The 14,534-nt window shown below is 41.5% G+C and overlaps 1 protein-coding gene across 1 annotated transcript in view; it reads left to right on the forward strand.

The window, feature by feature from the left end:
• The window catches only part of RRAS2 (RAS related 2), an 87,122-nt gene that overhangs the window by 53,876 nt on the left and 18,712 nt on the right, over positions 1 to 14,534 (forward strand). Inside the window, exons 2-4 of the mRNA XM_090032631.1 lie at positions 3,758 to 3,845; positions 6,098 to 6,200; positions 9,304 to 9,412. Coding sequence (XP_089888757.1) covers positions 3,758 to 3,845; positions 6,098 to 6,200; positions 9,304 to 9,412 — 300 coding nt within the window. The remainder of the gene's footprint in view (positions 1 to 3,757; positions 3,846 to 6,097; positions 6,201 to 9,303; positions 9,413 to 14,534) is intronic.

Raw genomic sequence — 14,534 nt, forward strand, 5'->3', positions numbered from 1 at the left:
TGTAGCTCTACTGAGGATTATAACTGTCTATCAAGTGCAAGGCACATACTCACCAATGTTAGACACTTAAAAGGTTGTGGGGCAGCGGGCGGACAGAAAAACTTTCCTCCATATACTTCCTTTTGAATAAGGAAGCAAGAGCTGCAACACATGATGATAACCCTGTTTATTCATTCTCTTGCATTTTTAAAAGTTATCCTGTTTCAGAAGTTATTTTGTTTTCTTATTGTAGGCTGCCCTGCACCTTTTGTTGGGAAGGACAGCATATACATTGAACGAATAAATTATTGAGGGGTGTAGGTTAGCTGTGTTGATCTAAGGACGTAGGCAGACAAGGTTCTTTGGGTAAATCTGTTTATCTTTTATTAGACCAACTCAAATAGTTGAAAAAATTGGAAGCTTGCAAAGAATTTTTCCAACTATTTGAGTTGGTCTAATATATCAGATTTACCTAACGAACCTTGTCTGCCTAAATTAATTGGCGCACTACTTAAAGGTGCAAGATAAAATGATGAACCAATATGTAATCATGTTTGCCCATTATCTTTGAGCAGAATCAAAATTCAGACAAATGCAGTAGTGGAGTCTTTAAACGGAGCCATGTCTCATTTTTCCACAATGAGTTCGCGCTGTACTTGGCTCTTGAAAGACTAACAAGGAAAATCCCTCTGAGGAATCCCCAAAGTACTTGATTGTTTCTTTACAGCATAGGAATAATTTGGCATTTCTTCTAACACTTCTAAAATCAACATTTTTAAAAAATATGTTTACTAATCAAATGGGGAGTAAGCTGATTCCACACCTTGCATTTCATTCAAAATTTGGCGTTCTGTAAAGTAGCATGTGAAGTGCTTTACAGTCACTTAACTTAAGAAACAGTAGTTTTTCAAAAACCTCTGTCATGGGTTTCAGTGGGAAAAATCTCAGTGCAGTTGCGTAATCTTTCAAAATTTAGATCTTGGAAAAAACAGTTTTTGCTACAAGATCAAATTTTTAATTTTTCCTATTCCAAGGTCAGAGTCTTTTACTTTCAAACATGCATGGCTTGTTTGAAGTTTAGATGAGATTATTTGAGTTTCACTTTATTGCCTGTTCATTAGTCAGAGGTCAGCTTTTTAAAAGCAGTGTTTAACTCGAGGCTCAATTAATTTTTCTCATAGACTTGCTCTAGTTTTGTTTTTGAGACTTGCAGTTTTTGTAAGTGAAACATGGATTTTTGGATAATTAAAATTAATGCTGGCTCAGAACAAATACAAGGAAATTGCAAGTTTCTGTCCTGCAAAACATCCATGTTACCAACAAGGTAAAAATTACATGGGTGTAATGGACTTGATTATGGCATTGATTCTCTGGTGAGAAATTCTTATGCTGCACCCATCTAAATGTTAATATTCTTATTTATTAGAGGGGAAGAGGACAAAGCTTTAAACAAGGCTGTAGATGTGTTCCACTTGAAACACCCCAGAACACCGGATTATAGCTTGATGAAACTAAGCTTGTTTATGGAATTGTATATGTTATAGAGAGGTGTTGGATTCATTGGCCTCCTTGGTTGGTGAAGCATAGTGGTGTCTGATTTAGTTCCCCTCTGTCACCCCCAAATAAATGAACTTGGTGTTCACTGAAATATTGAAACAGGTATTTTTTGTCAGAACTAGGGAATTTGGAGAATAAAGACTATTAATGTCTTGTAAAATATCCCCAAGAGATTTTTATAAATATATGCTGCATTTGTCACTCGCTAAAAATCTATTCTATATTAGCAAGACAGCAGTGATTTAAGTGGAAGCATCTGGAGGGCACTGTCTATGGCAGGGGTGGGCAAAATGTGGCCTGTGGGCCAGATGCAGCCCACTAGGCCAGTCTATCCAGCCCACACAGCCCCTAAAAAAAACTTAGAAAATGAATATTTATCTGCCCCTGGCTGCCTGTCATGCAGCCCTCAATAGCTTGCCAAAACTCAGTAAGCAGCCCTCTGTCTAAAACAATTGCCACCCCCAGTCTACGGCCATCCAATCTGTGTGCTGTAACTAGAGTATGCTATATAGTGAAATTAAGTCAGAATGTGTATCGCAGATTTTTTTTTTTTTTTATTGCTGTTTTTTGGAGTTAAAGTTGGTGGGTTCTGTGAAAGTATGGAAAATATGTACTGTTTTATATTTTGACCACAATAATAAATGTTGATACAAATGAAATTTAGGAACTGGCCTTATTCATGCTAAAAAAACAAGTGTTCTGGTAACAACAACCTTTAAAATTGAGAGGGTTAGTTAGCTGTGTTTATTCTGAAGTCGAGCAAAATTATTTTTATTTGAATATGTGGAGCTAAGAAGAAAAGCCTCTGGTGCCTGGATTTATGAAATAGATAAACAATGAGATTGGATTCAACTTTTAGGTAGCAAGACTAAAGTAAAAGCTAATGTGTAGGTTGTACAGTGCTAGAAGAATTTAACTTTTTTCCTTTGGACTATAGAATAGAGTTCATGCTTTTTAAATTTTGTGCTTGTGCAAAGAGGCAAGAGTGGTGCACAAACACGTGTTTTAAAGCATGGTGAACTTTAGGTGTCTAATATCCTTCCATTATGGGAATATTCACAAATCAAAATGAAGGTGGTGGTGGTGTCAAGGGAACTTTAACCAAAGCTTGGAGACTGGCATATCATTTTGCTTACTTTTTTTTAGTGGAAGTTTAGTTGCGAGGTTTAAAAATAAAAACCTAAATTTGTCTCTGACTGCTGGGTAACAAACTATCCCAGACAAAGTGATTCTTTAGCACTAAGCCTGTCTCTGTCTGAGCTGCTCTGCTTCACTCTGGGTACATAGTACCAAACCCGTTATCAAAGTGACAAGAACCTTAATGGCAGGTGGGCTTGCTGTGTGTATGTGTTTGTGTTTTTATGTAGGTAACAATTGGTGTTTGGAACTGAACCTTAGAGATTTGTGGCAATGGAGGCACTCCCCTCCTTTTTCCCTGCGACAATGATTTAAAATGCCTCTAGATTTTTGCATATGCCTGTGGACAGGAACATGACGAACCTCCCTCAAATGTTTAGGTCCAAGTATAAAAGAGTGGAAATCTAAAAAGACTATTTAGGTCAAGATACAGCTATTGACTATAAAGCAATTCTTGAGTAGAAAGAACCATTTGATTTGAATTGTGTAACATGAAGGCAGAGTAGAAAGGTCTATAGGTAGTTACACCAGGGATGAACTCTATCTCATGCTTATAGATGGAAAGTAAGGACAATGGAGAATGGGCCTAGGATAACTACAAAAGCAGCCAAGAATTTCCTGAAAGGAGTTCAGTATCTCTCAAATACTTTTATAACTAATTTTTCTACAAAAACAGCTTGTACAGTACTTGTGATGCCTCTTAAACACTTGCTTTGTTTATACTTCCACATTATTACAACACTAAATGTTTACACAGGCTATAAATCTTCCCCAAAAGAGGACTAATACATATTTATCCCATTAATATGTGCAACAAGCATCATATACCCTTTTTAGATGCTGTTTCTTTTCTGTGTCAGTTACTACAGTTTGTCAGATGACACTTAACCTCTTTTGTGTCATTGGCTTCTCTGATTTTTGTGTATAGAGGCTTTTTTCTTTTATTTTGTTCGGGGAACTACACATCTCTCACCTCAATGCATGGTGAGCTTTTTCCTTAGTCTTCAGTCTGCGCTACTTCAATGATGGTAAATCTGTGAATTTTGCAATGGCTAAGATTAAACAAATTCTCTCTCTTCTACAGTCCTACTTTGTCACGGATTATGATCCAACGATTGAAGATTCATACACCAAACAATGTGTGATAGATGAGAGGGCAGCAAGGTTGGATAGTAAGTAAAAAAAAATTTAAAAAAGCAGCGTAACTTATAAATATTTAAGAGTTTAGCTGGCAGTGTCTTAGAATTAAGAGGGTGGAATGCTCAAATTTGTACACTATGCATTGATTTACAGTGGCGACTGGCTGCTTTCCTGATTGTATGCTAGAAGTTTATGAATATGCAGTTAACTGACTGTCAGAGCTTCCTGGCTCAGCTGCTCCTGAGCAGTGGCTAAAGGCTGAGGGAGCAGGCTGGGCTGAGCCCCACTCCTCTAGCCGGCAGTGGGAATCGGCAGGGGAGGGGGCCAGGGCTCCAGTATCTGCATGGGGTGAGCTGGGATGGCCACCCTTGTGCCGTGCCACTGGCCACTGCCAAGGCCTGAGCTGCCTATGGTGGCCCCAAGTGGTTGGTGATGGTAGGGGAAATGCTGTGTGGCCATACAGCATGTGCTGATGGAGCCTCAGTGGTGCAGGGCCTTCACACTGGTCCACCATCATAGATCCTGGGAGATGTGGGATTGGGAAGGGAGCAGAGGGGTGGGGGCACCCACCTGTCCTGAATTTCCTTCAAAATTAATATGGCCACCCTATTTATGGATGGGGACCTATTCAAATCGCAGTCTTGCAGATTTTGTGGAAATCACAATCAGGTCATCTCTGAAATCTACAGGGAGGAAAAACCATTACTAGAAATAAAATGTTGGCTCCCCAGGGGGAGCCAGCAGTTCTTCCAGCCATGTAGCCAAGCATGAAATGGACTGCCAGCATGAAGGCACGCAGATGAAATGACTGCTATCCCCTCCCCTTGCTGCTGATTGTCTGAGATTGGCTTTCTGTTGTGCAGCCCCCCCCTCCATCAATCAGCAGTGAGGGATGGGGCCATATGACAGTCCTCAGCCAATCAGCAAGGGGTAGGACTATAGTGGACAGCCCTCCACCAGTCAGCAGAGGGGTAGGGCCACCAGGGCCCCTTGGCCAATCAGAGGTCAGGGGGGACCTGCCATGATAAGCCCACAGACATGACACCTGGCCCTGTGATCTGCTTGCAGAACTGGCTTGCTGCTGCCTTGAATTGGGTAGACCCCTATTTATTGGTAGTGGAGTCCATTTAAAATAGGTCATCTACTGGTTGCTTGCCACCTATGCAGGGTATAGATGTTGCCTTCCAAATGTTCTACCTAGGGCTAGAAATACTGCTGAATAAAACAGATCAGTGTGGCACAGCTGAGCCATTTCCTTGGGTGAAACATGCATTGTCCCTTGTCCCACCCTTGATGGTGCAGGCCAAGGGGTGATGTAATTTCCCTGTTTTCTCCCCTCAGCCAGACCTGTCCCTAGTGATCACTGGGGACAGATGTGACTGAGCAGGGAAACCTGGGGCTTTTGTCTACCCAGCCACACCCAGGTTGTGGGTCTGCCTGGGCAGGAGAAGTCCCACTGTCTGCTCAGCCAGACTTTTGTGTCCTGGGTCTGGCTGATTGGGGAATCCCAAAATTTCCTGCTTATGTAGAGGTGTCCAGAAATTCCCTGGGGTGTGCCTGGGGGTGGGGGGGGGCAGCGAAGTGGCAAGAGCTCCAGGGGCTTGAGGGCCCCTCAAACCTCCAGAGCCCCTGCCAGCATGGCAGGAGAGTGCAAGCAGCTCAGGCAGCCTGTACTCTACTGCTGAAGAGCTAATGGACGTCCACCGGAATAAAGTGGCAGAATCTGTTGCTGCCTTTTTGTTATGCCACTGTTTTGTTTTTTTTTTATGTGGCACAATAATGAGTACCAATGCATTTGCGCTGCCATAAACTTTTATGGTGGCATAAATGAGATGTCAGGCAATGCCTGATTCCACCCTTAGTTCTCTGTTAGAAATCTATTTGAAAAGATTCCTCCAGGTAAACTTGTCTGCTATAAACTAATCAGTGGTAGAGTAGGCCTTCTGTTGCTCCTTGTCTTTAGACCTGATTTTATGCAGCGTTTTCTTACTGAGTCTGCCCTAAAGTTGAAGCCAACCATAAAAAAGTTCATCACTTGTTAGAGTCCTCCCAAGTTTTTCTAAAAAGTTAAGATCCATGAGCAGGAATCCTGCAGTACGTAGCCTTCAGAAGATAAAATCCTGATACAGGTGACCCTCACCGTTCATGGGGGATATGTTCTCGTATCCCCCGCAAATGGCAAAATCTGCGAATAAATAATAATTAAAAATTAAAAGGGAGCATTATCCCAGTTTCTTTAGCATTTGTAATGCTTGTAGTTAACAAGTCTTCTACATGTGTTCAGTTCTAGATACAGCAGGACAAGAAGAATTTGGAGCCATGCGAGAGCAATATATGAGGACAGGGGAGGGCTTTCTGCTCGTCTTTTCTGTCACAGATAGAGGAAGGTAAGCGTGATATGAAAACGTATCTTGGAGCTCTGTCTAAAACTACTTGTTTGCATCAGTGACTATTACAATAATCCTGTCTGGTACAGTAAAATCTACAGACCCTAACCAAGGAAATATCTAGCCCTCACAAAAATAAGGGCTTATACACTAGCAGGTCTCTCTGTCAGTGTGTCTGTGACAGAAGTAAATAAATGAATCGAGCTGTAGCTGCAGGAAACAGCTGCATAGAAACGCAGAGCTACTCCAGCTGGTTGCTGCCTTTTGAAATATATAAGCTGCATAGCTTATCTGATCAGCTGCATGGAACTGCTGCTGAGCTTCAGCTGATCAGTGAAGTGGAGCCCTTTGAATTAAAAGCTGCAGCAAACAGGTGAGTGACTTGGCTTTTTAATTTAGCAACTTGGTGTGAAGGAAATAGGTTGCAGACCACCCTGGTACTAAATGGTCAGGGTTCTACTATGTATCTGTTAACAGATATGACAACTGATGCCGTAGCTTTGTGGCGGGAATACACTATTCCCTCATGGAGCTTTATCCCAATAAGGTATGTTGTAGCAAAAACTTCATAGAGCAACAGCATCTTTAAGATGCTCCTGAATTTAATAATAAAAGTTGTCATGGAAACTTGGTGTGGCTAGCAGATCTAAACTGTTGCTTGCCATCTAGCAAAGGCAGTGCCTTTTTAACACCATATTTCAGGGCTTGCTTTACATCACTTTCTAACTAATCTAAGGACATGGGAAGAGACCTAGACTTCTTTCACAACAGCCTGAGGCAAGATTTCTTGTACCTGCTCCTAGTACTGACTCCAGTTCAGGGTCGGCCTAGGTAGAGAAGTGGATCTGATCTAGGGAAGAATACAGGCGTTAGCAGTAATTTATCTTACTGCTGCTGGAAAGTAGAGTTGCATGTACCCAACCCACAACTATTGCCAATCTCTGAGAAGAGCAGCAGTAACCTCAGGTGTACTTGACAGTGCACTTGTCCCAATGCTTTGTTTCTGTGGGTGACATCAACTGGATCCCTCCCCTCTGAGGAGGGCATTTTTCCAAAGAATGCCTGTTGTGAACACTGGTCCAGCTATTTGAATATTAGCTAAATTGGGACCATATGTAGATAGATTTCTGGCTCCAGGCACTGATTTTGGCAGCATGGTGGTTTAGGATCACTCTGCCCAAGTTTTAAATGATGTGCAGATGTTTTCAGCATCTGTAGCTGGAGAGCCACTTATACCAAGCTCGCAATAGAGTAAACATTTTCATACAGTTGAATTTATGAAAGCAGAAGTATGACTTGTAAACATAAATATTTTGTTGTATAAACAAAGTTTGATTGGTAGCACAGTTCTTTGTTCTGCTTGGCTGCCTCTTTCACTGCTTTAAGGCAGCTTCTTTCTCTGCTCTGTTGCTGTTCAGGCCCTTGAACATGCTGTCCTCTAAAGGCTCATGGTTCTCGGGTCCAATTTTAATTTGCCCTGTTCTTGCCCTTGCCTTTATCTTGCAGGCAGGAAACTGTGTCCTTACTGGCCAGTTGAACCCTTCCCCTTTTCCTGTGCTTCCAGGAAATACCTTTTCCTAACTGGATAAACTTTTTTATAATTAAGAACAAAGTTTAAAGGTCAGAAGTAGCTGGAAGCTACATTAGGAGGCCTGCTTGGATTTTTGGATGAGACTAGTTGAAATAATATTCATGCCTTTTTGTTTATAAGGCTACATATTTTGGCTGGGAATTTCAATTTTGGGTGCTTGGATTCAGTTCTTTAAATTTAATCCTTCCCCCCTCCTTTCCCCCACCACTGATATTTATTTCTCTTTTCCTTTCCTGGAAGTCTTGACCTCTGCTTTCTTATTCTAAATGTTAAGTTTTCCTGTGGGCTCTGGCCATAGAAGAATGGAATTTAATTTTCTGTATAACTATTTATGGAAACTAACAAAATGCCTTTGCTGCTTAAATGGAGGCAGGAAGCCCATCCTGATTTCAGGAGGTACTTTTCACTCGTTTGTTTCTGACAACGGTGACTTGAATTATCATTGAACCAAAAATGAAGATAATGATTCAGGAACTCAAGACATTCATATTAAGAAAACTCAGAAGCTGTACCATCTGTATCATATTGATCAGCACATGCTTCTTTGTAGTTCTCAAAGGCCAGGGACAGAAGTTGCACATAAACTGGTATAAGTGATTGATTGATTGGAAACCGGTTCAGATCTGTCACACAACAAAAGTTCAGTGCACATAAACTGCTTTCAAACTGGCCAAAACTAGTTTAAGATGAATCTGGGTGGATGTAGTATCAGACTTAACTGATTTAGATTAAATTGGTTTATTGAACTTCTTGCCCCAGATCCCCTTGACTCAGTCTCCCAGCATCTCAGGATGCTTTGCACCTCCCCCACAAGCTTCCCCTCCCCACAGGGTGAGCAGGCTAGGCTTGGCCCAAGCAGTCTGCTCCAACCAAGCAGGGAGTTCTAGTGTGCCCCAGCTTTTGGGCTGGGCCACTGCAGGCATTTGGCTACACTTCCAGAATCATAATGAATGTCTGTTCACTTATGAGTTCAAGCTGTGCAGCTTAGACTAACTTGTGAAGATTGAATTGATTCAACCTTGGGCTTTTTTATTGTCTGTACTTAACCAAACAGGGGTGGGCAAGCACCCCTGGCTGGCCTGTAGAAATGAGGTTTTGGTAGCAGGGGGCTTTGTCCACATGGTGGTGGCAGCAGTAGATGCGAGCAGCAGGGCCTAATAGATCTGGATTTGGACCCTGGCTCCAGCTCTGGCAGCGTGACTTGGGTTGGAAGCATCCAGCAGCTCCATTTTTAAAGTGGCCACTACTAGAAAACATTGCTGATTCCCACTCCAGAAAGTCAGAGCAGGTCCTCTAAATTCTATATCACCAACTTGTGTAAAGATTCAATTGAGTTATGTGAAAGCTTGGTAATTCTCTCTCTTTTTTTTTTTTATGCCCTGTGTTATATTAAAATGAAAATTGACACCTGTTGCCCTTCTTTTCATGTAAACATACAGTCTGAGGGGCTTGCCTATGATACCATGGCTTCAGAGCACATGTAGTAGTATATTTGAAATCTTTTCTTTTCAGCTTTGAAGAAATCTACAAGTTTCAAAGGCAGATTCTTAGAGTGAAAGACCGTGATGAATTTCCTATGATTTTAGTTGGTAACAAAGCAGATCTGGACCATCAAAGACAGGTAAGCTACTAGAAATTAGTCTTGGCTTGTTTTCTAGCATCTCGGTTCATTGTGTAGGGGGTGCTATAAAAACCATCAAGAGGATTGAGTTGAAACTGCAAATTAGCAGTGAGAACAAAGAAACTGATGACTTATGCATTGTTAAATAAGCAATTGCAGTGAAAGATTAATACACAAAACTACTACAGTTGAGCACTTGAACATTTTCCTGTACAATATCTTCTTATGTGATTCTTCCATATACAGTAGATTCTATAGTAAGGTTGGAGCCAGACCTAGTAATATATTGGATTGATAGAGCTCAATTATGACGTTATTGCTAAGACACAAGCACCATGTCCAGTTCTTCCACACTCGGTATTTTTTCACAGCAAAAATCAGTCATAATGTACTGTATATAGTAGAACATTCTAATGCAAGCTGTGGTGGAAAACCTAAAATCTCTCATGCTTTATAGCTTTTGACATGAGAAATTCACTATCATTTTATATATAACTGAGTAATCATTAACTGTACTTGTTAAAATTATTTAACATACAAAATAGATTATGCAACCAGTTGGCAAACTTTGGCTGTCAAAGAAATGCATTACATTTGGTTAACTAATACTGTATTTATTTACATACCCTATGCCCCCAAATAAGACTCCTGCCTTTTTTTTGAGGGCAGAATGAAAAGAAATTTACTTGCACATAAGTAATTTAATGTAATGAGTAAAAATGCATAAAACTGCTGTTCTACTAATGATAGCACATGTTTGTATGCTGCAGAACTGTCTCAACAATTGTAGAGATAGCATAGGTGTATGACTGAAATTATGGTATGCCTACATGAAGTAAAGACACTAGCATCACCTGCTATGCTCAACCATGCTTTTAAAGAAGAAAGCAATAGTTTGGTTTTATGATGTGTACCCCAATTTTCAATAGCTATTTTGCAGGGGGAGGTGTATCCGGTACACAAATAAATGTGTTTAAACAGATTTAAAATGATAGTTACCTTATCCTTGACCAGGAAGAAAACCTACAATTTTTGATTTAAGTCCAAAAACAACTATGGAAACATCTGTAAGCTAGCTACATAGTGATCTTGATGATGGCTGGTAAGAGGGAACAGTTTGAACAATATAAATACAACCCAGTGCAACAATATAAATACAACAATATAAATACAACTTAAATAGGCCAAAAATTTAAGTTCTTTATTCCTATGTGGTTTTTGGAATGCAGTGGCATAGATGTGTATGTATGGGTGGTGGCGGATAACCAGTTTCATATAAGGCATAGAGATGCTATTAACTGCTAGGGCTGTGCGAAGCTTTGGGTGCTGATTCAATCAGTGGCCAAATCTCCGAATCAAATCAGGAGATGAATAAAAAGGCCCAAATCGATTCGAAGCTCTCTGAATCAATTCAGAAATGATTCAGCGATTCATCTTTTTATTTATTTAGTTAGTTAGTTTATTTTTTGGGCAGTCCCTGCTCGCTGCTGCAGGGAGCTGGACCCAGGCTCTGTGCCAGTAAATAGGTGGTGGGGCCTGGAAGAGGGGGCAGGGAATCATGGGTGAAGACCTGCCAGGGCTCATCCCCTGCCTGCTCCATCAGATCTCCTGACATTCCCCCCCACAACCCCCACCTACTTCTGTAGCAACATCACTGGCTGCCTGGCCCCAGTATCCTGACACTCTAAAAAGAAAGCTTCTCTCTCACCAGCTCCTGCCAGGCAGGGGAGTGATTCCCCATTGCCCTGTGCTGCATGGGGGCTCTGCCATGAGCCCCCATCCCCTGTCCACTCTCCCAGCCCTATCAATGGCTGCCCTGCCTAGCCCCAGTGTTCTGGCTCTTTAAAAACAAACAAACAAAAAAAGTCCTGCACTCAGTGGTTGCTGCAGCAGCCATCAGGGATTCTGGTGTGCTTGTGGCAGAGCCCCCCACGCAGCGCAGGACAGTGGGGATCGCACCTTTCCCTACCTCCCCCATCCCCAGCCTGGCAGCAGCTGGTGACTGCAGGATTTTTTTTCTGGTCAGGGCACTGGGGCCAGGCAGGTACGCCATTGTTGGGTCTGGAAGTGGGGGATGGGGCAGTTTCGATTTGGCTGAATCAGTTCGGGACAGTGATTTGAATCACTGCCTGCCCTCTGTTTTCCACCCCTCTCTCCCCCGAATAGGCTGAATCCAAAGCGAAGGCCTGTGCAAGCCAGCTAGTATATTAACTACTAAATAAAACTTTACTAGATTTGTGTCTAGGTCAAATAGTTAATAGACACTTCATGAAAAGATGTAGAAAAACAAAGTGTGAAGAGGTATGAGCAGCATGGCATGATTTTTCTTCATTATATAAATCGGCAGTCAATAAACACTTGTGTAAATAATGGACTTCAGTCTTTTGTATGTGGTTATTTTTTTTTAGTAACTTTACAAAGATTCTCATTTGTATCTACTAGTTGAGAATAAATACTAATATGTCTTGATTTGGTACTACAGTCTGCACTAAATTTGGTTTTTGTTTTTTTGTTTTTTTGTTTTTTGTTTTTTTTGTTCACCGGAAGGGTAAGCTACATGTACGCATCCAAGTAAGCAAACTGTAATTTTCAGTTTTTATTATAGCTTTTCCTCCAGGGTTATGTCAAGCTGCTTTTGAAGAGAAACTGAAATTAATGTAGTTCTAGTTTTTGTTTTTTTTCCTCACTTTAAATTTATTTTTAATAATTGAAATCAAAATCATGCTAATTATACTATAAGGAACAAACTAAAAATATGTCTATTTAAAATTAGGCAACTTTTTAAAAAATGTATTTGTAGTTGGCTAATTGAACTGCTTCTATTCATCTGGACTTTAGAACTAGATCCATCTCCCTCTGCTTTTATATTCATACCTGAAAAAGGAAAATAAACTTCCTTGTTTCCTTGCATCCAACCTTCACATTTATTCATATTTACTTCAAGTGAATATTTGAATGTTCTTTCTGCATTTGATAGCTGTAGCCTTTTGTAAAAGCTGATATAGCATTTTGGTAACATTTTTTTTGTTTTACTTGCCCTAAAATTTTAACATGTAAATGTTATAGTATCCAAGAAGTTCAAGTGGTGACTTGTGCTCATAGGCAGTGACCCTCCATCGGAAAGATCTAACAGAAAAATATACAAGAAGGTCTTGTACATGACTGTGGAATAAGATAAATTCAGACTAGAAGTAAGTTTTACACTTTTTTACCAGTGAATAGTATTAGTACTGAAACAACTTATCTGTTGTGTAGGGAATTTCTTTCACTTGTACTTTCTAAATCAAGAGCTAATTTTTAAATGGATATGAGCAGCAGAATGCTAGAGATGCTATTTTCAAGGTATTCTTCACATCATAAATTGCTGGAACTTAGAAGTTGCACTTCAAACAAGTTGTCATCCAGGGAAATTTATACTGGTAAGGCTTTGATTACTCTTCACTAAATGCTAGAGCTCAAAGAGCAGTTGCTTGGGGCTTGATACAGAAATTACTTTAAGTTCTCAGAATTACAAGACTGTCTGCAGTTTTGACCCTATTCTGGCCTCTGTCAAGTATTGAATCTTGTGCTTTTACCTGTATTGGTGAGAGAATCCTGGGTTGTCCCCTCAGGCTGGAATGCCCTTGATGCCAGCTGGGATTACTTGCAGACTGGCCTGTTTTGACACTTGCAAGTCTGGCAGATATTTTGTGACCAAAGCATTAAGTTTCACAGCAGGAACAAAACAAAAGGTTTATAATACAATAAAAAAAATCTACATGCATGTCTGTTGTATTCAAACCCTCACCAACAGGTGGTAACAACAAGCTGACTGGTGGTATACAGGGTGCCTCAGTGCAAGGGCTAGCTAGCAGGAAGCCACAGAGTTCTGTGGCTTCAGTTTCTCTAGCAAATTCTTTACCTGTCACTACTTTTTTTTGTTCTGTGGCCAGCCCTTTGACAACTACTTCTTTCCTTAACTTGTGTGACTTTGGCAGAAGACAACCAAGGGAGGCAGCTTAGGCTGGATCCAGATGTGCAGGAATACGTTGCTTGCAGAGTCACAGACCTTTTGCAGCACCACAAATCACGTGTGTTGCATGTTAAATGGCACACAGCACTACTAATTTGCAGCACTGGGGCAAAATTTGCTACTGGGACTTCAAAATCCCAGTAGCAAGAAAGAAACGAACCCAGAAGAAAAAAATGGTGCAAAGCATGCCATAGTAGTGTGACCTGGGAAAAATGTGGAGACATGTCCGAAAGTTGTGGAGCCCCTGTGCTGAAGCATTCTGCAACCCAGCCTGCCACAGGACAAGGGAGCAGGCAGCTGTAGACTGGCTGCTACCCTGTCTTCGCATGCCTCAGCACAGGGGCTTTACTGTGGAGCCACCATGCTGAGGCACCCTGTACCCCAGTTAGCCATAGAGCAGCTGGCTGGTGCTCGGTATACCTCAAGATTTGGGGAGCAGCCAGACCAGGGCTGCCTGCTCCCCCATCTCTGTGCCTCAGTTGAGCCCCCATGCTGAGGCATGTAGAGACAAGAGCAGCTAACGTAGGACTACCTACCCACCTATCTCAAGGTATCTTGCACAGCACATGGAGATGGAGGAGTAGGCAGCCCAAGGTGCCTGTTCCATATGCCACTCCCCTGGCTGGCTGGGACACAAGATACCTCAGCATGGGGGCTTCCTGCTAGCTAGCCTTGCACTGAGGCACCCTGTGCCCCAGCCAGCCCATCCTGCAGCATGTGGAACAGCAGGACAATGTGTCCCACTGCAAAGTGCATGGGCGGGGGTATGCATCGTGCCACAAATCTGTGCTGTTATGATTTGTGCTGCTGCACATGTACACCCCTGCTCATGTGGATGTGGCCTTAGAGAGCAACTGGTTCATAAAGTAGGGTGTTGCTTATAAAAGCTTATGACCTGTGACCCAGTTAGTCTCTAAGGTGTTAAGTCTCAACCAAGGTTGACCAAGCCATGAGATCCTTTTTAAGGATCCTGTCGAATATTAGCCCTGTTTAAATGTGGAAACAACTACACATGATTCATAGGGTAAGGTTGGAGGTTTCTGATAAGACACTGTAGACAGCCTCTTATCACTGTAATCTGTGACTTGATAGACTGTTCATATAATTTCT

The sequence above is a fragment of the Crocodylus siamensis genome, chromosome 2 (genome assembly GCF_052110815.1).
Source record: "Crocodylus siamensis isolate JL-2025a chromosome 2, ASM5211081v1, whole genome shotgun sequence".
Classification (NCBI taxonomy): domain Eukaryota; kingdom Metazoa; phylum Chordata; order Crocodylia; family Crocodylidae; genus Crocodylus; species Crocodylus siamensis.